Source organism: Natator depressus, chromosome 1 (assembly GCF_965152275.1).
Source record: "Natator depressus isolate rNatDep1 chromosome 1, rNatDep2.hap1, whole genome shotgun sequence".
In the NCBI taxonomy this organism is placed as follows: domain Eukaryota; kingdom Metazoa; phylum Chordata; order Testudines; family Cheloniidae; genus Natator; species Natator depressus.
In genome coordinates, this window is record NC_134234.1 from 115,566,443 (window position 1) to 115,591,864 (window position 25,422).

Below are 25,422 nucleotides of genomic sequence, written 5' to 3' on the forward strand. Positions count from 1 at the left end.
GACCCCTAGGGATCCGTAGACTGTCTAAGATTTCCAAAGGGGTCGCACCTCCATTAGAAATTTTTTAGGGATCCACAAATGAAAAAAGGTTGAAAACCACTGCACTAGTGAAATGCACCCATCTCTGGGATGGAACAATGGGACCATTCTGCACCAGTCACACTACACAGCACTTGTTTTCTATTAAAAGGGGCGGGGGGGGGGGAGTGAAGAATAACTTCTTCAATTTAAACAAAGGGATTTTAGCTAGGAAGAATATAATTACCTAAAAACTACAACTGGAGCAGGACACTAGGGTTAACCACCTTATTCTTGTGAAAAGGGCCACAGGATCTTTAAATGATCACTGGTTCACATCTCAGACTGAAGATGCCACTTCCGGCTGAGCAGTACCCCATTGCACAATATTGGGAGATTAGCTCAGAAGAGCGCCATGTACTGAGTCAACAGCATTACATCTTGCAATACCTGCTTGCCTTTTATTTTTTAAACTCCTCCTTATAAGTTTCCCTTTTAAGTATTGAACAGGACCAGTCGTGCTTAGCTATGAGAAAGGGTGAATGGCTGCAAGAACGTTGAGCAGAAAGAGTATGTTGAGCATTAAAAAATAAAGACAAACCATTTTTGGGTGGAATTTCAGAAACTTCCTATAATGATGAAGCCTGACATTTTCTCATTGAATTCAGTACATAAATAGCAATGTTTAACTTAGCATAACACCTTGGTGTCACTTAAAAAATGAAAATATTTTGATGGAAAGAGAACATTATATCAGAGAATGGGATTATTTCTGACCTCCAGTTATTTTCTGCCATCTTTCTCTTTATAACTTTTTGTACGGACTGAGTAGATTTTTAATACCAGATATGTTAGCCTCCAGCTGTCTTATCTGTACTTAGTACCAGGTAGTCTTACTGTTGGGGGTGCCCCCATAAATGAAACCTTGAGAAACAGAATGCTGGCTTCCTGCTGTTCTCTGGCCAAATCTCCAGTGCAGTTCCCTGCATGCTGCCCCTCCTCTCCAAACTGTTCTTTCAATCCACCGGAGCTTCCCTCAGTGTGGGAGAGCTCTAAACAGGACATCCCTCCCACACACAGGCACAAAACAACTTAAAGCAGGTCCCCTCTCTGCTTATTGTCACTAGGGAGAGGAGAAACATCCACCACTGTGAAGGTAAGTTGCTGCTCAGTGTGCTGAGTTGGACCCCTGCTTTAAGGGCCTAATCCTGCACTCACTGAGGTCAGACACAAAACTTCAATTGATTTCAGTGGTGCGGGATCAAGCCTTAAATGTTCCTCCTCCTATCAGATTCCCCACAAGAGCAAAGCTGCACTTCTCTCATTCCACACTATTCCCCAGTGCTGGCTCCCCATCTTATTTCCTCTTTATTCCTCTGAATATTGATATATCCAGTTAAAACACTAGAATTAGTCTCATCTAATCTTTAAAGAACTGTAGTCTTCAATGCATGTAGGATGAACTTTGCATATTAATGGCTTTCTTTCTAGGAGAGTTTTGAATGCCCTCTGACCAGACAAATGAATCAAAATTGTAAAATATGAATGAGTCCTGTTTCTCCAACGTGAATTGAACAACATATAGGCAGGCAAAATATCACATTGTTCCTTTTAAATAAATCCATTTGTATTTCGTACCAGGAAAAAGGGAAATGTATTTTTAACAATTTTTATAAACTGCAAAGTATTCTGAAACCCATTAGTCACCACTTAGGAATTCACACCTCTTAATTTTCTCACTTCTGATCAAAAGAGAATTGCTCTATAATTGGATTAAAGTCTTTGCAAGCAGAGGCACTCCTTCCAGGAAAGGATCACTTGACATGTGTTTGTACATTTAACTGTTACTAAAGATTTACACCCCGATCCTGAAACTTTATCTGAAGGGGGCGGACCCTCAGGCACAAAGAGCTGCTGACATCATTGGAGTCCAGCCATGGGCATGCACTTGCAAGATTAGGGCCCAAGTTATATTCATTATTTTCTGTGAGTAAGATGAAAAACCTTCAAACAACCCAAGTGGATAACTACAAAGCAGCATTATTTCTTGGAAGTCCCAACCAGAAGTATTTGCATATAATTAAAAACATATGAATAAGAAAGTAATTTCTCGGAGTTGTAAGAAGAACGTAACTGAGTCACAGGTTCAATCTCTATACATTTTAACTAGTGTCACAGCTCTGTGATCCATGCTCAAGAGAGTGTACCGTGATTGTGGATACTGTTCTCCCAGGTGATCTTCCCGACCACAGAGCCAAGGCAGAGAAAAGGGTCCTTACATGCATATTTTCTCTCAGAAATTCACGCATAGTAAAATAGTCATTAAAATAATCACTCTGATATTTGCAGAGAAAAATGTTGCCTGATTTAAAAAGTACTGGACCCAATATTGTGACCCGATTCTCATACCCATACCATCCAAAAGAGACTTAGACTTCCCCTCTCCCCACATAAAAGTCCTCTTTTAAATACAAGATATTCAAATGTAGATTTTATAGCACACGCTGGATGACCTAACATTTCCATCAGGAAACCAATACCCCCAGTTTTGAGATGCTAACTGGACTGTTTAGGTGGCAGTCACAGAATAATGTGAGACAAAGTAGATGAGGTAATATCTTTTATTAGACCAACTTTCTGTTGCTGAGAGAGCCAGCAGTTGGTCCAGTAAAATATATTACCTCTCCCACCATGTCTCTCTAATATCCTGGGACCAACACAGCTACAACTACACTGCATTCAGAACAACGTATCATGCCAGCAGTAAAATCAACAGGAGACCCTCCCCTTTAATATGTATTCACTGGGTGATCACCGTGTAAAGACAGGGAAAATAATCTTACCCTCTTATCTTCTCTTTTTGTATATATCAAGTGTATCCCATTTGAACATGTTTTCATGCAGTTTTCTCTTCCTTTTGATAACACAAACTGCTGTCAGAAATGAATCGTGGGCTGCTTTAAGTATTTTTAATATTATCTATTAGGATGGAAAATAGGTTTAAAAAAAGGAAGTTCAGTCTGCATGCCTTTTAAACGGAAGCTCCAATTTCAGAGGCTTGGTTCCAGACTGAGCGAGAATCTTTTTCTCGCTCGGGTTTCCCGGAGGCTGATACTCGTGGGCAGTGATCACCGCTCATTTTATAAGCCCTCCTCACGCGAAGAGTAGAGGCGGCTGAGGTTGTTACTCAATCTCGGCTTGCATAAGACCGCCCCACCACGTGGGGCTCCCGCCGCACCTAGCACGCGACCCACCTCTAGCTAGGGCGGGGGTCTGAGTTCGGGTTAGGGGGCAGCCCGAAGGCCTGGGCACAGCGGCCAGGGGCATGGCACGGGGAGTTCCCACCGGCTTCCCAGGGCTGCGGACGCAGGGTTGCTCCCGGCTCCCGCAGCCCTTCCGTGGTAGGGCCGGGGTCGGAGCCCTGAGCCCCCTGCGGGCCGCCCGCCAGCCGCGGGGATGCGGCCCCGCGCCCCGGAGCCAGCCTCCCCGGCTGGCTGCCCCGCGGCGCGGCGTTAACCCGGCTCCAGGGGCCGGGACTCCCGGCCCGCAGCGGGGAGAGGGTCCCACCCGCTCACAGCCCCCCCGGCCAGCGGCATCCGCGCGGTTCCCCGCCCGGGGACGGACCGGGCCAGCCCCCGCTCCCCGCACCAACCTGCTGCCCCGGCGCTGCCGCCTCCTGCCAGCTGCCGCCCGCGTTGGACGCGGGCGGGGCCGGGGCGGCAATCGCTGAGCCGGAGAGACCGAGCGGCAAAGGAGCCGGGACAGGGACCGGGTACACAGCAGCCCTGGGACCCCTTTTTGTGTCCCCCCCCCTTCCTAGAGGAGCCCCGATGGCAGCGGGGCTCCGGAGGGGCTCCCTGCTCCCAGAGGATGGGGGGGTCTCCCCTGAGCCTTGCCCAGCCCCTCCCTCTCTGGGGCCCCCTTGCCTCCAGCCAGACCCCTCTTGCTACAGCACATGGGGCGGAGCCAGCTGTGCCTGGGGTCACTCACAGCTGGCCTGAGGGAGAAGCTGTCCCGATTTTATAGGGACAATCTAGATATTCTGGGTTTAGTCTTATATAGGCACCTATTACCCCACCCCTAATTTTTCCACACTGGTTATATCCTCACCTTACAGCCAGCTGCTGCTCAGCTGCGCATGACCTGGGCCCAGCCACTAATGAGGCCTTGTCTGGCTAAGGGGGGGGGGGGAGGGGAGAAAGTATATTTAACCCTACCCTTCCATGAGTGCAAGGGACTGGACTAGATGGCCTACTGAGGTGCATTCCAGTCCTACACTTCTATGAATCCATATTAAAAGTCCCAAGCCTAGAGGGCAAGGCCACCAGCTAACCCAGGTACTAGCCATGTGGGGCTTGCTGTGTTCACCAGAAACGCAAATACAGATGTAAGAACTGCAGCTATATCTCCACCACTACCATGATCAACCCCGCTCCCCCAACATGCCTTTCAAGATCAGTGGATTCTACACGTGCCTTTCACAACCTGTGGCCTACCTCATCCAGTGCACTAAATTCCACAATAGGAACTATGTGGTTGAAACCAGCCAATCACTACACTCTCAAATAAACTCACACAGGAAACTGATAAAAGACAAACACACCACATCACCGGTGAGTGAGCACTTTTCATAAAGCAATCGCTCTATAGCTGACCTCTCTCAGTCCTTATCCTCAAAGGAAACCTGCACAACACTTTCAAAAGATGAGCCTGAGAGCTTAAATTCATAATTCTGCTAGACATTAACAATTATAGATACAATAGGGACACTGGATTTATGGTTCAGTACAACAACCTGTAACCCCCAACTGCATAGGCACCGACTTTCTGAAGCACTTAGACGAGAGGAAAGTGATCAGGAACAGTCAGCATGGATTCACCAAGGATTCATCAAGATTCACCTGACTAATCTAATTAATTGCCTTCTATGATGAGATAACTCGTTCTGTGGATGAAGGGAAAGCAGTGGATGTGTTGTTCCTTGACTTTAGCAAAGCTTTTGACACTGTCTCCCACAGTATTCTTGTCAGCAAGTTAAAGGAGTATGGGCTGGATGAATGCACTATAAGGTGGGTAGAAAGTTGGCTAGATTGTTGGGCTCAACGGGTAGTGATCAATGGCTCCATGTCTAGTTGACAGCCAGTATCAAGCGGAGTGCCCCAAGGGTCGGTCCTGGGGCCGGTTTTGTTCAATATCTTCATAAATGATCTGGAGGATGGTGTGGATTGCACCCTCAGCAAGTTTGCAGACAACACTAAACTGGGAGGAGTGGTAGATACGCTGGAGGGTAGGGAGAGGATACAGAGGGACCTAGACAAATTGGAGGATTGGGCCAAAAGAAATCTGATGAGGTTCAACAAGGACAAGTGCAGAGGCCTGCACTTAGGACGGAAGAATCCCATGCACCGCTACAGACTAGGGACCGAATGGCTCGGCAGCAGTTCTGCAGAAAAAGACCTAGGGGTTACACCGGACGAGAAGCTGGATATGAGTCAACAGTGTGCCCTTGTTGCCAAGAAGGTCAATGGCATTTTGGGATGTATACGTAGGGGCATTGCCAGCAGATCGAGGGATGTGATCGTTCCCCTCTATTCAACATTGGTGAGGCCTCATCTGGAGTACTGTGTCTAGTTTTGGGCCTCACACTACAAGAAGGATGTGGAAAAATTGGAAAACGTCCAGCGGAGGGCAACAAAAAATGATTAGGCGACTGGAACACATGACTTATGAGGAGAGGCTGAGGAAACTGGGATTGTTTAGTCTACAGAAGAGAAGAATGAGGGGGGATTTGATAGCTGCTTTCAACTACCTGAAAGGTGGTTCCAAAGAGGATGGATCTAGACTATTCTCAGGGTAGTGGATGACAGGACAAGGAGTAATAGTCTCAAGTTGCAGTGGGGGAGATTTAGGTTGGATATTAGGAAAAACTTTTTCACTAGGAGGGTGGTGAAACACTGGAATGCGTTACCTAGGGAGGTGGTGGAATCTCCTTCGTTAGAAGTTTTTAAGGTCAGGCTTGACAAAGCCCTGGCTGGGATGATTTAATTGGGGATCGGTCCTGCTTTGAGCAGGGGGTTGGACTAGATGACCTCCTGAGGTCCCTTCCAACCCTGATATTCTATGATTCGATGACTCCATGAGTGCTCCGGGGCTAGAGCACCCACGGGGAAAAATTAGCGGGTGCTCTGCACCCACCAGCAACCAAGCTACCCCCATCCCCGTTTCCACCCCCTCCTTACCTCCTCCCCCCCCCCCCGTGCACGCCACATGCCTGCTCCTCCCCCTCCCTCCCAGCACTTGCCGCCTAACAGCTGTTTGGCAGGGCTTAGGACTTTCCAGGAGGGAGTGGAGGGGGAGGAGCAGGCATGTGGCATGGAGTACACTCAGTGGAGGAGGCAGAGAAGAGGCGGGACAGGGGTGGGAACTTAGCAGAAGCAGGGTGGAATGCAGGTGGGGCAGGAGTAGGAAGAGGCGGGGTTCCCCCCACACTGAACTCTGTGGTACAGATGTGGGGACCCGCCTGAAAGACCCCCCCTAAATTTATATTCTACCAGCTTAGGTTAAAACTTCCCCAAGGCACAAATTCCTTTCCTTGTCCTTGGGTGGTATTGCTGCCACCACCAAGTGATTTACAAAAAGATTCAGGGAAGGGTCACTTACAATCCCTATCCCCCCAAACTCCTTCACTCCCTTTCCTGGGGAGGCTTGAGAATAATATACCAACCAATTGCCTTAGCAATGAAGCACCCACTGGGCAGAAGGGAAGTCAGCGCCTATGCCCAACTCCCTCTTTGTGTCCTATGACTGCAGAGGTGTAAATGGGCCACTCTTCCGTGAATGGTGCCTTAGAATTGTTATACCAATAAAATAAAAACCAGCAGGATCTTATTAAAGGGGATAAGACAAAATGTCACATTTATTGTGAATACAAAAAGAATCATAGTAGGCAGTCAGTTATAGCTATAACATTTCATTCAGTTTCACATTCATTCACACGTTCGTTCATACACACACACACAGGTTCTGCAGCTGCTGTATAGTTACCTGAATGTAGCTTCAGTTCGTGGCTTGGGTTCGTAGTGTGTGGCGGCTAACTGGCCAGGAAAACTGGGCACAAGGAAAAGCTGGGTCTCTGTTGGGCATGCACTGATGCCCTTCCATGTTGGCAGCAGAATGTTACCCTCCAAAGTCTTCCATCTCACCCATCTTTTTTGTAGGCTGTAGTTTGAATCCAAAGTTGATAGGTCTTGCTGTGTCACGCTGCCTCTGGGTCCGGTGTGATTGATCACCTGTCAATGGCAGACATGACTTTCAGCCTAGAACCTGGCTTTGATATTTCTTCAATTGTACTTTTGTTCTTTTCTTTTGGGGGTGGACTCCTCTTACTTTGTCAGGGCTGTTTGTATCTTCAGTCGTTGGGTGTTTACACTTTATTTCATCACGACAGGCTGGGGCTGGAGGTTGATTACATCATCCATACATACCTCATTCACACATCTAAACTAAACTAATAAGATTACAGCAGGGTTTTGCAAAAATGAAGGTTGCAGCAAACTTTTACAAAATGGAGTGTGCATTTTAAAATGGAGTTTGGAACAAGTTAAAATGGAGTTTGAGTTACAATATGGACAAGTGTAAGGAATGGCAAACAGTGAACAGAAGTTACAGATGTAAGCAGGGTCAGGATGAGCTCCACCCTGATATCTGGTGGTGAGGTGTGGCAAGTTGTGGAAAAGAACTTCAGGGGCCGATCTTATTTGCATAGGCACACCCACCCCGTCTAGAATGAGGCCATAGCTGCCCAAATGGTCACTTTGGCTGCTGTGGGATCCCCAGTGTCTCTGTTATTGGGGCAGGAAGAATAAATTGTTATTACCCTGATTATGGGAACTGTGCTTGGAACTGTACTTGGCCTTTTGTTATGATGGAGGGACTCACCATCAACTAAGTAGCACTCGCTAGGCAAGGGTCATGGGTTCCAAAACTCTGTGAATTGAGAGAGACTGGGGATAAGTATTAATACTTGGTGGTATGGGCTCCCTTGGTGAGGGTCTTACATGCTAATTGTGCTTCCTTCTCTCTCTACTGTGGAATATCAGAGCTAATTTTGATTCTATTAGGAGTCTAGTTACAGGCTGCTGAGCTCACTTTGGGCTAATGGTGCACCAGCACTGAAGTTCTCCTCCTACAAGCTGAATTCACCTAAGAGCTGAAATCACTGAGTGTTGTGTTAAGTAGTGGGGGAGCCTGAAGATATATTGTGGAGCAGTTCATGGGATGGCGGGAGCTGCTTGTGGGACGTGGAGCAGAGCAGTGTGTGGACCGGCTGGTGAAGCTGTTGGTGGGATGGTGGGAGCTGCTTGTGGGACGCGGAGTGGAGCAGTTCATGGGGCAGCGGGAGCTGCTTGTGGGATGCGGAGCTGGTGGAGTGGAGCGGAGCCCTATGGAGCTGCGGGGCAGTCAGCTTCAGATCATGTAAGGTGCCCCTCACCTCTCTTCCCCCCCCCCGATCTCCACCCAGGTTGGGAGGTAAAGCTCTGCAGATAAACTTTTGAACTCTGGGGCTGCCCTGACCAGGGACAGAGACTTCTGGGTCATTGGACTTTTGGGTGATTTCGGGTTGCTGGACTCAAGAACCAAAGGGAAAGGACATGCCCCAATTTGCTTGGGGTGGGTTTTTTGCTCACAGGTTGTGTTATGAATCCTGTTGGTGGTGTTTCCCCAACATAATGCCACATTGTTTCTCTCTGTTATTAAAAGGCTTTTTGCCACACTCAGACTCTGTGCTTGCAAGAGGGGAAGTACTGCCTCTTGGAGGCGCCCAGCGGGGGTGGTATATATTTGTCCCAGGTCACTGGGTGGGGGCTCGAGCCGGTTTTGCATTGTGTTATTGGAATGGATCCCCTACATATTGAACCCGGCCCTTGTTGCTGCCAACTCTGATGGGCAGAAGGGTTACATAATGTTGAAACAAAAAGAAAAGGAGTACTTGTGGCACCTTAGAGACTAACCAATTTATTTGAGCATAAGCTTTCGTGAGCTACATGCATCTGATGAAGTGAGCTGTAGCTCACGAAAGCTTATGCTCAAATAAATGTGTTAGTCTCTAAGGTGCCACAAGTCCTCCTTTTTCTTTTTGCGAATACTGACTAACACGGCTGCTACTCTGAATGTTGAAACAGTGTAAGTTTCAGCGATTTAAGGAGCAATTGGATTGAAAGTGAAACTCAATTAGCCAGCTATTGGGGTAACCAGTTTTATGAATGAATGTTGTTTCATTCATAAAACTTTGCTTATGAAGTTATATTTATAAAGTGAACAGTTAAAAACAATTTCATTGATCAGTTCTACAGAATAAGTGGTAACTTCTTATGCTAAACAATCTGTTCCACTTTGCATTTAACTGTGATGCTTGGAGTACCTTTCCCAGACCTGAAGAAGAGCTCTGTATAGCTCAAAAGCTTGTCTCACCAACAGAAGTTGGTCCTATAAAAGATATTACCTGACCGACCTTGTCCCCCAAGGTGCAGTCACTTTGGGGATCCCTCCCTGCAAGGAGGCTGCTTTTGCTCCAATTAGAGAGAGAGCACATTAGGGCACGGAGAATCTTTGATTCATAGATTCTAAGGCCACCAGAAGGGAACAATGTGATCATCACTCTGACCTCTTTTCTAATACACGCAATAGGACTTCCTCAGAGTAATTTTGCACACAACCCTCTCTGTGAAGGGAGGAATATGAGCTGGCACTGAACCACCTTACAAAAGCATTTCTCCCCTTGCAGCGGGTAGAGCTGAGTTTCCTTTATTCAGATCACAGACATGTAAAGTGTTGCTGTCATTTATACATTATACCCACTTTCTGAACTCTGAGAATACACACGTAGGACAAGATGAGATAATAGTGCACTGACATTTCCTTTAAATGCATCTGTCCCGCATAAGGCAATTCCCTCACATTATGATGTCCCAATTTATGCAGATGTTGCGCTTTACAATTGTTAGGCTCTGATAGAGACCTCCCTACGGGATGGGGGAGCAGGCAGATACTGGACACAATGTTGGTATATAATACTCTAAATGTTCTTATTGATTACAATACAAACCCCACTCCCTCCACATTCACACTACTTTAAAGTACACCAGAATCTGAAGAAAACCCCGATGGCCAGTCGAAATTCAGTCCGATCACAAGGCGTGTGGAGCCCCACATTACACACCTCTTTTCCATGATTCTGGGTCGGTGTCTGACTCCAACTTCAACGATAGCAAAACAATCTTTTTTATAAACCAGTCCGTCGCATCATTAGCTCTTTGTCTGTTTACTAAGCCTTTCATCCATAACTCCAGAAGAGCAGTTCCAGACATGCCACCATAATCCAAGACATTCCATTTCCTCTTATGGACATGACCAAGTTTGTTTTGCACAGATAATCCTTGACAGCTCATAACCTTAAATCCTTGCTTCAACTGCAAGCACGCAACTCATACTCATGTAAAGCATACAGCATTTATACTAGGCCCATATAGCCTATTACAACATATGCATCACAACAGTCCCCCATTTGATACATGATTAATAACATTGATTATTGTATCACTTTTATAATTTTGCAAGCAGCTCAGCTTTATGTATTACCTGTTCCAAAACTCCTTGTCGTTTTCTTATTTGACAGTACAAACACCAGCATGACAAAGATTAATAGAATCATTAACATGAACAATATAACGATAGGATGCAATGCCACATTCAGGAAGGCCTTGGCACTGGGAGACTCTCTCTTAAAGACATTGTACCAATGGTGGACTGTCAATTCTTCCCCTACTTTTCCTAATTTTAATATTTGATCATTATGCAACCTCTGTTACATTACATTTGCATGACTCAGTTGGACCTCGTTCTGTCCTATCCCCCCAAAATATGTATTTTTCAGTGGTCACGACACAAATGCACCCAATTGCCTACATCAAACACTCCTGTGCTATTAGGGGGTAAATACTGTATTATACATTGTCCACTTGAATGGTTTAGATGACATCCCTCTAAAGACCAAGTTAGCAGTGGGCACACCCATTTATTTTGCCCCCACTCCTCACAATGTTTTATCAGTTCCACCAATCTATAGCCCCCTTCTTCCTGGATCAAATGTCTTCCACTTATTTCTATTTGCCATAATTCTCCATTAATAATCTTCGGCAGCACACAGGCCATTGCCATTCTTTTCTTTTTTCTGGTGTTATGTAACAGCATCCTGCCCTTCCAACCCCCTTTTAGGAGTGGTTTGATTCCAGTTAAACCCAAGGTGTTTTTTTCCATCCTACAATTCGTTGTTTCCATATATGGGAGTCTTTGAACCATTCAAAGGGCCATTGCCCCTTTCTCAATAAAATGAAGGTTGCAGCAAGCTTTTACAAAATGAAGTGAGCATTTTAAAATGGAGTTTGGAGTTTGAGTTACAATATGGACAAGTGTAAGGAATGGCAAACAGTGAACAGAAGTTACAATGTGCTGAACAGTGTAAGTTTCGGCAATTTAAGCAGCAATTGGGTTGAAAGTGAAACTCAATTAGCCAGTTATTGGGGTAACCGGTTTTATGAATGAATGTATCTCTATATGCTGTGTCCCATAAGCTTGCATCTGTACACATCATATTGCTACCGCAGTCTTGTTATTAATTTCTGACACACTCAATAAACTTGGATTTAAAGATGTTTCCAAGGCTTGTATTTGTTTTAATTGGAGTACTACATTCCTTATTCCTTGCTCCCATAACGTGCCAAAATTTTGTATTACACGCGTCTGTATAGCTCCCAAAATCTCACCCAAGACATTTTCCCTCGTAAGTCTCAATATCAAATGAATTCCACACCCCAACCCCAGCACCAATGCCACCCACAATATATTCTCCTACATCTCTTTTACCTCCATCTCTCCCTTGTTGTTGCCATGTTAGTAACAGAGCCAAGGCATATGGCGTACACTCTGAATGTTGTGCACTCGCATCTACTGCGACCCCTCTGGCCAGATCATTTGGTCCACAATAGATGGGGCTTCGATTACTTCCCCCCTTCTATATGGATGAATCTGCCATGATTCTTGGTGCGGTTTTGTGTACTGGTGTTTGATTACAAAACATGAAATACCTACCATATCCCCAAAAGTATATTCCCCTATTGATTTTCTTGCAACAGCTTAATTTCACCATTATGGAAGAATTTACCATAGCATCATATATTCACACTTTGAGAGCCGCTGACTCATTCCATCCCACATGGACATTAGACAATTCTTTTTCATAATTCACATCCCAGTTAGTTACATTAAATCTCAAACTCCAAAAAGTGCAGTTCAGGGCGCTTATATTTGGGTTATTTTCATTATAACTACATTTAAACATCAACCAGCCCTTCCCTTTTACAATATAAAAATACTTCCATTGCTTCTCCAAATCCTCTGGTTTTAAATATTCCCATGTTAAATTCTTACCATTTTCCCACCATATTTCAGATTTCCCCTCAGAAGGTTTCCCCTCACATCTATCTGTCTTTGTTTGTTCCTGTTTTCTCCATTGTGTCCCATGGATAGTTGAAAGTATTATCCCCTTTAATCCATACCTCCATTTTAGAGGTGCTCCCATGTGTATATCCTTGTACCCCTAAACTTCCTCAGATACTCACAAAACAAAAAAACCAGAAGCCATATCCTCACCCTTCAGGGTGCCAGCGACTTTCCCATTTTTCCCAAAGCATTGCTGACAGTGTTAGAACTTTTACTTTAAAATCAATTTTCATTTCTGCAAACTTTTCTTTTTCTGGTTCCACTTTTGCACCCCTCTGGTGTTGCGGTCATGGTCGTTATTCCATAAGAATAACGTCCAGTGCCTCTGACCAGACCCAAGCACTTTTGTTAAGCCTTTGCTAAACTCTTCTGTCTTCGCTCGAGCTCTGGCATTCTTTTTCCTAAAATGTAATTCGCACAACACAATCTTTCCACCAGACAAATAATGCAAAGCAAAGTGAGCATAAGCAGCAAGCCAATTACAAAAGTTGTAGCTTTGTATCCACACTCCCAATCCAGGATCTGTTTGGGATATCCTCCGATGCAGTTGGACATTCCCCTTTTATTTCTGTAAAACAAATTTTGCACCATAACTTTAATTGTGATGTATGTACCCATTTCCACTTTTTTCCCTTGATTAATTTGCACTGCAGTGGGAGAAATTTTATTCATAACTGAAAATGGTCCAACCCATTTTGATTCCAAGACATGATCTTTTGGTGTCAGCCTCAGATACATCACCTTATCTCCTATGTTCCACAATTTCGTATCTTGAGTGGCCTGTGAGTTCACATATTCTCTTGCTTTCTCAGTTGCAGCTGTGAATCTAAATTCCATTTTCTTAAGTTCAGTCGGTAACTCTTTAACCCATTGGGTAACTGATACTTCCTCTATTTCTCCTGGATACAGTAGAGAGCTCCACAGCCTCATAGGCCTTCCAAAGAGAATTTGGTATGGCTGGTACCCTGTACTTAACCAATCACTACTTTGAAGTGCCGCCAACACCAATGGTAATTTCTCATCCTGTATGGGGAGATTTTGGCAAACCAGTAAAGTGCCTAAAACCACTATGACTTATTGCTAATAGTAATCAAGTTAGCAGGCCGTACTGAGCCATCCTTGCTTATTGCTAAAAGTAGCCAAGTCAGCAGGTCGTAAATTGGTCATGTAGAGGCCTCAGCATAACCAAGGCAGGAGGGGAGGGGGTTTGGGGTGCCACAGACAGGGAAGCTTGACCCAGTATCCTTCCTGCTAAGAATGCTTCTAAGAATGTTGAAATTGCTGATGCATGTATTTTAGAAAAACAGGAAGTCTTCCTAGATGTGCCCCCAGGAATGTTTGTCAGGGCCCCGAGGGCATCTGAAAAAAAAAATCTGGTAAATTGATGACCATAAGGAAATCTCTTCCTAGATCTTTAAAAACTGCTTGCTTAGCAAGTTTTCTTTAAGGGATATGTCATTATGTTACTAATGTATAAATAAGGGGGGGAAGTTTGAGGTAACCAGACTTCTCAGATAGGGCTCTTCAGGGATGCTTCCTCTGGACGCATCTTGGGGTCCCCACCAGCAGACGGAAGCTTGGCCAGCGGAAGCTTGTCATGGTGCCACTCGAAGGCCACACTCAGCTTCAGTAATTATCGAGGGTTGGGGGCATTTTACTAACCTGTTGTGGACATGTGTAAGTGCTTGAGACTAAGTAAAGTTCAGCTTTAAGTGAAAGCACTCGTGTTGTCCTGTTTGTGCCAGCCATCTATCGGTCGGACAGCCGTGTCTCCCCTGATTTATTTCCTGACACCACCTTGCACAGAGTAAAAGTTACCAAGAGGTTTGGCTTGAAAGAACCCCGGGTAACAGAATTTGGAGGCCCCAGCGAGGATGGTAGAGAGGAAAAAGACGGATGGTACAAACAGTTTGTAGTTTGTCCATTGCTGTCAAGGTTCCTTCCCCACTCTGAACTCTAGGGTACAGACGTGGGGACCTGCATGAAAACCTCCTAAGCTTACTTTTACCAGCTTAGGTTAAAACTTCCCCAAGGTACAAACTATTTTACCTTTTGCCCTTGGACTTTCGCTGCCACCACCAAACGTCTAACCGGGTTTATTATTGAGAGGAGTCATTTGGAAACTTCTTTCCCCACAAAATCCTCACCAAAACCTTGCACCCCCCTTCCTGGGAAAGGTTTGATAAAAATCCTAACCAATTTGCATAGGTGACCACAGACCTTGGATCTTAAGAACAATGAAAAAAGCATTCAGTTTCTTACAAGAAGAATTTTAATAGAAGAGAAAGTAAAAAGAATCACCTCTGTAAAATCAGGATGGTAAATACCTTACAGGGTAATTAGATTCAAAACATAGAGAATCCCTCTAGGCAAAACCTTAAGTTACAAAAAGACACAAAGACAGGAATATCCATTCCATTCAGCACAGCTTATTTTGTCAGCCATTTAAAGAAATCATAATCTAAAACTCTCTAGCTAGATTACTTACTAAGTTCTAAGACTCCATTCCTGTTCTGTCCCCGGCAAAAACATCACACAGACAGACCCAGACCCTTTGTTTCTCCACTCCTCCAGCTTTGAAAGTATCTTGTCTCCTCATTGGTCATTTTGCTCAGGTGCCAGCGAGATTATCCTAGCTTCTTAACCCTTTAACAGGTGAAAGGCCTTTTCCTCTGGCCAGGAGGGATTTTAAAGGTGTTTACCCTTCCCTTTATATTTATGACAATTGCAATAGAAGGTAAAAGACAGCGGGGTAGGGTTGCTCCCTACGAGTTCCCGTGTCGCAGTTCACGAGTTAATTTACGGATACATTCCATTACTGGGGCTCAGAACTCAGGCTGATTGCCTGCTCGAGTGGAGAAATTATGTCCAGTGACAGGGAACCAACTCCAGGACACAGCCATAAAGATCAGAGCTGCCAGACCTTAACACTCTGCCAATGACACCATGCAGAAACTGGAGTCCCCCAGATGACCCTGATTCTTACTGGCCGTCAAGAAAAGCTCATCTGTCTTATTGGGAGTGGTGAGCACTGTATGTAGCATATGAATTCTGTTTCTGGTGACTGTTAATAAATAGAGGTTACGCAGGATATTACTGTCTAGGGCTCTTTCACTGGTAAAAGACCCCATAAACCCACAAAAGATTAAGTCCTGAATCCACGGGGAAAGGGTGTTTGCTCTGAGTTCACAGGGAAAGGGTGTTTGCCCAGAGCCCATGGAGGAGTACAGCCCAGAGCCCACAGAGGGGTAAAGTTAGGTGCCTTTTGACTGGAGCCCTAGGAACTGGGAAAGTGTGGGGGTGTCTAAATTAAGAGGGTTATGCCTTGAGCCCTAGGAACTGCATAAAGGTGGGTGCCCTAATGTGTGCAGATAACAAATTTGGTGGAGAGAATGCGGGCAGCCTAAGGTCTTTTGGACTGAACTGATAGAGTTTAGCACAGTAAACAATAGCAAAGTACCTGTGCCTTCTGTCAGAAAGGGTTGCTACCTATCTGGCAGAGTGAGCTCCCCAGATCAACAAGAGAGAAAGGGAACAAAGAAAAGGGACCAGGAGGGGTGGGGGCTAGTTGAGGAGCCCACCCTCCTTGCTAAATGGTAACAAAACCTGTGCCCCATGGGAAGGGGCGGTTCAGCAAGGAAAGCAAGATCAGGCCCAGACAAGCAGGCAGGCAACAGATAAAGAGATCGGAAAACAGGTTGGGAGCCCTGAGGGGCATTATGGCAGGAGTAAGGAAAGGAGTAAATAAGTACAGGCATGGGGATTTCAGATCCCTGGGACAATACTTGGAATGGTAAAATCTAAGTTGATGAAGGTGTCATTTTGGGAAATAAGCAAGTGATTTAAAGAAAAAGAGTAAGAAGTTAACTCTGCAGAGGCTGGAGGGAATTAAGCAGTTGAACCTTGTAAAAATGTTAACCAAAAAGTGTTATAGAAAAACAATTCTTGGTTTCTTTGCAGCCATTCTGAAGGGAAAATGGGCCCTTTTCCAAAGGAATGTTTGTAAATAAGCCAGGCAAAAAGAGAATCTGATTGAAATCATTTGACTGAACAATTCAGTCAAATTCACTAAAAGAACATAAGGGGTTTCTATTGGAACTTAACTGCCCCCAAATGTATACAAATGTAATCTATGTACAGCTGTGTAAAAATTAAAGCAGTGAAAGAGATGTTAAGCAAAAGAGTATATATTTATTTGTGTGTGTATGTAAAGTATATTGTGTAAATATGTGGAGTGTTTAGGACCTAAACCAACACTCCTGGCTTGTAAAACTGTTTTGTAGGTTTCAGATAAATTGGTTTTTGTTTTGTTTTTAAATACTACTACTAAAAATCCATTTGAATCTTTCATTCAAAGTTGCAAAAATGACAGACACTTTTTGCCAGACACAGGTAACTAGTGTTGTTTGGCTTTGGTATTTAACCCTTAAAGTACCTCAATGCTTTATAAAGTTCAAAATCTTTTTAAAGACCAAAGTTGTGGCTGCAGCAGGGCAGTCAAACCCAGGAGAATGGGGAGAAATTCTGGATCCTTTTTTTTTTTTTTTTTTTGGCGGGGGGGGGGACAATACAGCAGATAAAAGCTGTAGTAAAAGAATAAGAAATTTTAAAAAAGACACCCTCTGGTGCAACAGTAAGGGTGTGGTGGTAAAAAAAGAAGCAAAAAAAAGCAATGTTAGAAACACTGAGCCTTAATGTGGTTCTGAGTAATCAGACTGTCACTTTGATAAAGGTACATGAAAACTCTGTGAACACAAAAGAAATGGTTATACTTTATGTAAAAATTGAGATGGCTAATATGATGTTATAGAAGTTAAACTATGAAAGGAATGTGCATTTTTCCCAGGACATGTGCAGTGTATATTGTAGAAGGGGTAAAAGAAATGCAAACAAAACATGCTACTTAATTAAAATCCTATTAGAGCTCTAAAGGGAGCCACAATAGGTTGTTTTCTTTTTCAGATCACTGTGTTTTGGAAGCAGGAGTTAAAAGTGAAAAGAAATCAAAACTCGGGTGGAAGTTGATTGTGTACCCTTTAAGACAGAGTCTCTGAGCTTTGGATCCAAAAGCAAGCCAGAAAGCACCTATGTTAATGCAAATTACCTAACTGATAGAGGAAGGAGAGAACTGTCCATAAATGGCAACACAAAGGAGCTGCAGATAAAGGACATACCTGGTCAGCAAACAAACTACCTGAAACCAAAAGGCTCAAATTTTGACCCTCCAGAGGAAGGTGGAAAAAAGTCAAACCTAAGAATAAGAAAGGCAGGTTAATCCTAAGTAAAGAAAAATATACTTTTTTTGTGTATGCAGTGCTGAAATCTGAAGACAGGTACAAAAGGGGTCTGCTTATATGCATGACACCCCTACCTTTTAATTCACCAAAACCCCAAGTATATAATTCAATTAAAAAGCCTATGCAAAGATTTCAAGAGAACAATGAACACACTGGCCTCAAAAACAAATTGTCTAAATAAAAGGCATGGTATAACAAGATATTTTAATAGATTTGATGTTAATATTAAACACTGGGATAAACTTAATGTTAATAAGTACCCCTGTAACAATGTATAGTGTGTATGATTTTTGAAAAAAAACCTTTACGGTCATATGGTAATGACCCTTCTCAACTATTACCTGTGAATAAACTTAAAAGCATAGCACAGCAGAAAAAACATTACAAACTTGGTCTGCTGTATTAGAAGAAAAACTGAGGTACACTACCTCATAAATTTAATAACTGAACAGTGGGATAATTTCCCCTAAACCCTTAAAAGGTAGGAGCCATTGAAACCTGGGCTGCCTATAGAACAAAAACACAGAAAAGTATGGGGTAATTCCTCTATTTTGCTTGCAATTAGCAAGGATATTTGTAAAAGGAAGGGATATTTTAAGCAATAATTTGCCACCCCAAAAGGAGTAGAAACATGTTCTTCTTGTCTTTCGGAAAAGCTGGTACCAGCTGAAGAGCAATCCAGACTACCATGGATCCCAGTCTTTACAAGTCTCCTGTACCACCTTTCGTAGAGGTTGCTTAATCGTTTGATTCATTCTCTTGACTGATCCTGATGACTGAGGATGGTAAGGAATGTGTAACTGCTGCTTTATTCCTAAAACTTCCAATAAGCTTTTCACTACTTCCCCCACAAAATGCGGTCCATTATCTGAATCAATTACTCTCGAAGTTCCATACCTGCTAAGAACAACATCCCATAGTTTCTTAGCGGTTGTCTCTGCAGTATGGTTCCGAGTAGGAATCGCCTCCACCGATCAGGAAAAAGAATCCACCACCACCACCAAATACTGATTTCCTCTGGAAGTTTTCGGCAACTTATCAATATAGTCCATTTGTATCCTACTCCATGGCCCTACAATTCTCTGATGTAACAACAGCCCTGCACTAGATGTTCTATTGCTGTCTGCATTTTCTACAATTTTTAACAAATCTTCCCATACTTTATGCCAAATTCCAATTGGTTTTACCTTAAGCATATTCTCTATTCCTCAATGGGCCATGGAGTGGCCGACATTAATAATTTCTTCCCTTGGCGTTTTGTTGGGGGTTTTTTTGGGGGGGGGGTACCCACTTTACCTCTCCTGTCTTTTTGTTCACTGCGTACAGTGAACCTATTTCCGCCCTCCATTCTCTGTTCCCAATAGCAGCAGGCTGGGAATAGAGGGTGTTCGCCTGGAATGTGGTATATCCCTAAACTCCCACCTTAAGTAGCCCATGCTTTCTAGGCAAATCTTACCATACATTGACTTTTGCTGCTATAGGTGTGAACCCTTTTTGTATAATATCCATCAAAATAATGGTAATGACAAGACATAAGCACAAAACACACAACATAATTTTTGTTTTCTAGGTTGCTCTGCTGGCACCAGCTTGCCTGTAGAGTGTCTGAAAAATAAAAGAAACTTTTCCTAGCTCTCCCCGCCCCCCGCCTCGTGGGGACAGATTATTGCTTAAAAAGCTCTCTTTTTTACAAATCTCCTCGCTGGTTGCAAGAAAAACAGAAGAATAACCTCTATACTTTCCTGTGATTTGTTCTATAGACAGGGCAGATTTCAATGCCTTCTGCCCTTAAAGAAAAGGGTGAATTATCCTACTGTTCATTTATTAAATTCATGAGGTGGTGTATTTCAGTTTCCCTTCTTGTACAATAGACCAGGTTTGTAATGGCGTCTCTGCTGTGCCAAGCTTTAAGTTTATTCACCGGTAATAGCTGAGAGTATTACTACGAGATCTCTGAACATGAGATTTATTTTCAATTACCATTTTTAGCTTGCTTAAAATTTTTCCTCAAAAATCACACACATTATACATTGTTACAAGGTTACTCACTAGCATTTATTTCAAGGTTTAACATTGTGACAGTCTAATTACTCAGAGCCACTTCAAGGCTCCTCGTTTCTGACATTGCTTCTTTTGTACATTTCACCCTTGCTTTCTGCTTTTTTCCTCACTCTCTTTTAACTGTTTGTGCCCCTCCTGCAGTACTTAGCTGCTATTTATAATACTAAAATAATATTTAATAAAATAATAAAAAAAGGATCCAGAATCTCTCTCCATTTTCCCAGTTGTGGCTGCCTCTGCCATGGCCAATTCTTTGGTCCTCATTTAAAAAGATATTAAACTTTATAAACACATGGAAGTACCCAAAGGGTTAAATGCTAAATACCAAAGCCACATCACACTAGCTGGCCATGTCTGGCTAAAGGGTCTGTCAATGTTGCAACTCTGGATGAGAGATTCAAATGGAGTTTTAGTGGCATTATTTTTTTTATTTAAAAACAAAACAAAACAAACCCAATTTATCTTAAACCTACAAACAGGATTTTACAAACCATGAGTGTTGGTTTAGGTCCTTAAAGCCTTGCATAATTACACAAAAATATTTACACACACAAATTATTTTTTGTCTAATATCCCTTCCACTGCTCTAATTAGTTTTTTCATAATACTGTATCCAGATTACTTTCCCATTTTGTATAATCGAAGGCAGTCAAGTTAAGTTCCAATAAAAACCCTACACACAGCCACCCACCTATTTTTATATACATACATACACACACACGCGCGCGCACACACACACCTAGTGATTTTGATTACAAACTATTCCTGTGAGAAAAGGGCCCATTTTCCTCAGAATAATTGTAAAGACTTCTGGGGATAACACCTAATGGTAGCAGTAGCCACTCTACCTGACCCCCTTGTATAATTTGTTTAACTACCACCACTCCACTCAATGTGACTGTACCTAATTGCACATCTATTTATATTTACATAACTGGGTTTTATTATTAAACTAAGAATTCCCTTTTTATAACACCACAACAGTTAAAAAGTAACATTTTCACAACTCCTAAGTGTTTACTTCCCTACAAAGTCTGTAGTATTAATTTTTGCAAAAGCTACTTGTAACTCTTCACTTATTTTAAATCAGTTACTTCTGCATTCAATTCTTTAAGGTGCAATACTGCTGCCTTCCTTACCCTGTGCTGCTGCTTTTTTCTTTTTTGCTTTAGTTTGCAGCTCAATTGAATTGCAGAAGTACTATTCTCTGTTGCAATTATTTCTGAGCAACTTCACTCTCCCTCTTTCACTTCAAAACCTTTTCTTTCTTTCTTTCTTTTCTTCACTCCGACCAAGTCGCAGCTTCTGTCTCTTGAGGTGGTCTAGTAACTTTGCTTCTGACTCCAAACCCTGTTGTGCCAATTTATCTTTAACCACCTAACTTTAATTTAAAATCCTCCAGTTGCCTTCACTGGAGTAGCACCAAACGTAAACATTACTGGAAGTCTCCCATAATGCTGCCTTTACCCTAAATCTTGTACAAGTGGACTTAAGTGCCTCCTTTCCTTCACCTGTTCTTGTCACACAGACAGAGAGCAAAAGCCCAGAAATCCAAAGTGCAGGCAACGCAATGTTTATTGGGGTTAATTCCAAGCAAACATATGCACAGCTCTACATGCTGGCAGAGTCTGTTCCCCAGCATTCTGTTCCCAGCTCTGATGCTGCAGAGTCTTGTCTGTGTCCCCATTCCATCCTTCTCTTTTCCAGTTCTCTATTTTGTTTTCCCAGCTGTTCCAACTGAGTCTGCATTACTTGTGCTTGCCTTACTTCCTTCTCTAAACTTTCCTGGCAGATTTTAAGACTTTCTTGCAGGGTCTGTAGCCCTGCACACGCCTCCCCCTTGTATTCAATTACCGTTTTTGTAGCCCACCACAACCACCATATCCACAGCTGCCTGCTTCTTGTTGGCATTAGGCGTGTATAGCTGTACATACTTCTCAAAAATGTTTTCCAATGTATCAATTATCACATCAGGTTCCACTGCACCCTCCATCGAAGGGCAGGTCCCAAATGCATAATCTCCTTCTCTAAAATAGAAGGGGCTTTACCTTTAATCCATTGGCATGCCTCCTCTACCCCTTTACTCTTTTTAAACATTATCTCAATAACCCCATGCAGTTTCTCCCTGCACGCTCTCACTCACTTATACTTAATGTAGCACGTTCCCAAAACTCCACGCAGTATCTCCCCACGCGTACTTTTAATCTGACAAATCCCACAAATAGTCACCCTTTAGACTCCCCCAACACTGTCAGACCCCGTCTAGCAATCCAGCACTCCTTATCTCTCTCCCCCATCTCAATTCTCCACCAATTGTTAGGCTCTGATAGAGGCCTCCCTACGGGATGGGGGAGCAGGCAGATACCGGACAGTGTTGGTATATAATACTCTAAATGTTTTTATTGATTACAGTACAAACCCTACTCACTCCACATTCACACTCCTTTCATACTACACCAAAAGCTAAAGATCCAAAGGAAATCCCGATGGCCAGTCGAAATTCAGTCCGATCATAAGGCATGGGAAGCCCCACGTTCCATGCTTCTTCTTTTCCATGATTCTGGGTCGGTGTCTGACTCCAACTTCAGCAATCGCAAAACAACCTTTTTTATAGACCAGTCCGTCACGTCATTAGCTCTTTGTCTGTTTACTAAGCCTTTCATTCATAACTCCAAAAGAGCAGTTCCGGACAGGCCACCATAATCCAAGACATTCCATTTCCTCTTATTGACATGACAAAGTTTGTTTTGCACAGATAATCCTTGACCGCTCATAACCTTAAATCCTTGCTTCAGCTGCCAGCACACAACTAACGTACTCATGTCAAGCATACAGCATTTATACTAGGCCCATATGGCCTATAGCGTATTACAACATCTACATCACAACACAATCAGTCCTTTTCAAACTCAGCCATTTCAAAATTCTGTTCTCAGTAGGTTTGTATTATGGGTACTAGCTTTTAAAAAAATAATAATAAAATCCCTCAATAAAGTAATTGGTTACATTTTGGTTGTCTCCCTTTGTTACTAGAATTCTTATCTATTGAAAAGTGGTGTCATTTTATTAGTGGAAATATATAGAATATCAGTTCTTCTTCAAGTAGTGTCCCTATGGGTGCTCCACTTTAGGTGTCTGTGTGCCCCTGCACCTCTAATCGGAGACTTTTGGTAGCAGTGTCCTGTTGAGCCCAGGCATGTGCTCTCCCTCCCTCCTGGTCTGCCTGGAGGCTATTTAGCACTGCACAGGGGAACCCCCCTCACTTCCTTCTCTACTGCCTTTGGCCTTTGAGGGAATGAGCAGTTGTCCCTTCCTTATCTGTGTCATTAGCATAAGTAGTATTTGTTTTAAAAAGAAAAGGAGTACTAATGGCACCTTAGAGACTAACAAATTTATTTGAGCGTAAGCTTTCGTGAGCTACAGCTCACTTCATCGGATGCTCACGAAAGCTTATGCTCAAATAAATTTGTTAGTCTCTAAGGTGCCACAAGTCCTCCTTTTCTTTTTGCAAATACAGACTAACACGGCTGCTACTCTGAAACCTGTATCTGTTTTGTTATCTTTGTTCTCCCTAAAAGTACTCAGGCTAGTGTTTTGTTTTATTTTATTCCTTTGGTTTAAAAAGAAATGAGAAAAAGGAAAAGAATTTCACTTTCCTTCCCTGTCTCGGGGCTTCCCCCCCCCCCCAGGCATCTAGTAGACTTATAATTATTTTCTTTTTCAGTTAAAAAAAAAAAGTAAAGAGGATGTTCTTCTGCATATTCCTCCCTGCTAGAGGATGACACCCCCTGCCCAGGGGCTTGCCTGGCTCTCTCTGCTCCAAGCTGTGCCTCTGCTGCCAGGAGTCAGTTCCTGTAATGGCCAGACACTCACTGTGCCTGGGAGACCCTCACGGAAGTGCTTTACCTGCCACACCTAAAACTGCAGCCTCACAGGAGCTGGGAGCTGAAGTAAAAATTCCTCCAGATAGAGAAACACTTCAGTCTGCAGGGGACTCCGGCGGGTGGTGACCCCGGATCATCCCCGGAGCTTTCACTTCCAAAGGGAATGAGTGGTGAAGAGGAGAAGAGCGAGAAAAAGAAGTCGTCGTCACCAGCAGACTCCCCCTGGAAAGGCTCCTCAGAGCAACTGGCCAGCCAGAGGGGTGTTCCCCAGTGCGGCCATCTTGGCACTGACCCCCAGCAACTGGCCAGCCAGAGGAGTGTTCCCCAGTGCAGCCATCTTGGTAGGACAATACCAGCAGAGGAACCTCCTGCTGTGAGCTCAGCTGCCGCTCCCCTTCAGACCGAAGCTCTGGAAGCTGAAACCTGAGAAGGGGTTTCCTGCTGTGAGCTCTGCCCCGAGCTCTGCTCTCCCTAAGGACAAGGGGCTTCTGTGAGCTCTGTGCTGCTCTGAGCTCTACTCTGGGCAACTAGAAAAGGAGTACTTGTGGCACCTTAGAGACTAACCAATTTATTTGAGCATAAGCTTTCGTGAGCTACAGCTCACTTCATCAGATGCATTCAGTGGAAAATACAGTGGGGAGATTTATATACACAGAGAACATGAAACAATTGGTGTTACCATACACACTGTAAGGAGAGTGATCAGGTAAGGTGAGCTATTGGGGGGGGGCGGACACCTTTTGTAGTGATAATCAAGGTGGGCCATTTCCAGCCGTTGACAAGAACGTCTGAAGAACAGCGGCGGCCGGGGGTGGGGGGGAATAAACATGGGGAAATAGTTTTACTTTGTTTAATGACACATCCACTCCCAGTCTCTATTCAAGCCTGGGCAAGTACTGCACCGAGTGGGCACAGTTACCGTACCATCTCTAAAAGAGCGACACAGAGAAGCCCTGCTGTCAGCTCTGCTTCCTCATCGACACACCAGAAGCTTCCACAGCCATGCTCTGAGGAAACGGGTACCTAAGGAGAGGGGGCAGTTACCGTACCATCTCTAAAAGAGCGGCAAAGAGAAACTCTCTGGTACCAGATGCAACAAAACTCCCATCTAGGAAGTGTTCTGCACCTTCCCAACCATTGATACCGACTACAGACACTCCTCTGGGGTTCCAGATGAGCCCATGGTAACACAGGTATTCTGATACTCTGGAGACCTGTGGCCTCAGTACCCAGGGAGAGACAATTACCATACCATCTCTAAAAAAGTGGCACCAACAAACTTTTTGTACTGGGCAAAACTCTCATTTAGGGAGTGCTCTACCCAACTATCGGTACTGACAATGTACCACGGACCCTCCTCTGTGGTACCAAATGAATCCATGGTACTGCATGAGCTCTGGTACCCTGGAGACCTGATGATTGGGGAAGAACCACAATCCCCATTACCTGGTACCAGGACCCCGGTATCGAGCACATCCCGGCACCCAGAATCGCTCTTAGCACTAGACTGTATACTGCCAATACCCCAGTCAGCAGCACCCTTACCCACTGACAAACCTGACACTGGCCAGGAGGAGATAATTCCCTGGCCCCTCAAGGGTCAT

At 43.9% G+C, this 25,422-nt stretch overlaps 1 protein-coding gene across 1 annotated transcript in view; it reads right to left on the minus strand.

Annotated features, from left to right (window-relative positions):
- Positions 1-21,927, minus strand: part of LOC141980604 (interleukin-1 receptor type 1-like) — a 38,792-nt gene extending 16,865 nt beyond the window's left edge. The window contains exon 1 of the mRNA XM_074942019.1: positions 21,789-21,927. Within this exon, the coding sequence (XP_074798120.1) occupies positions 21,789-21,927 (139 nt within the window). The remainder of the gene's footprint in view (positions 1-21,788) is intronic.
- Between the last annotated feature and the right edge of the window lie 3,495 nt (positions 21,928-25,422).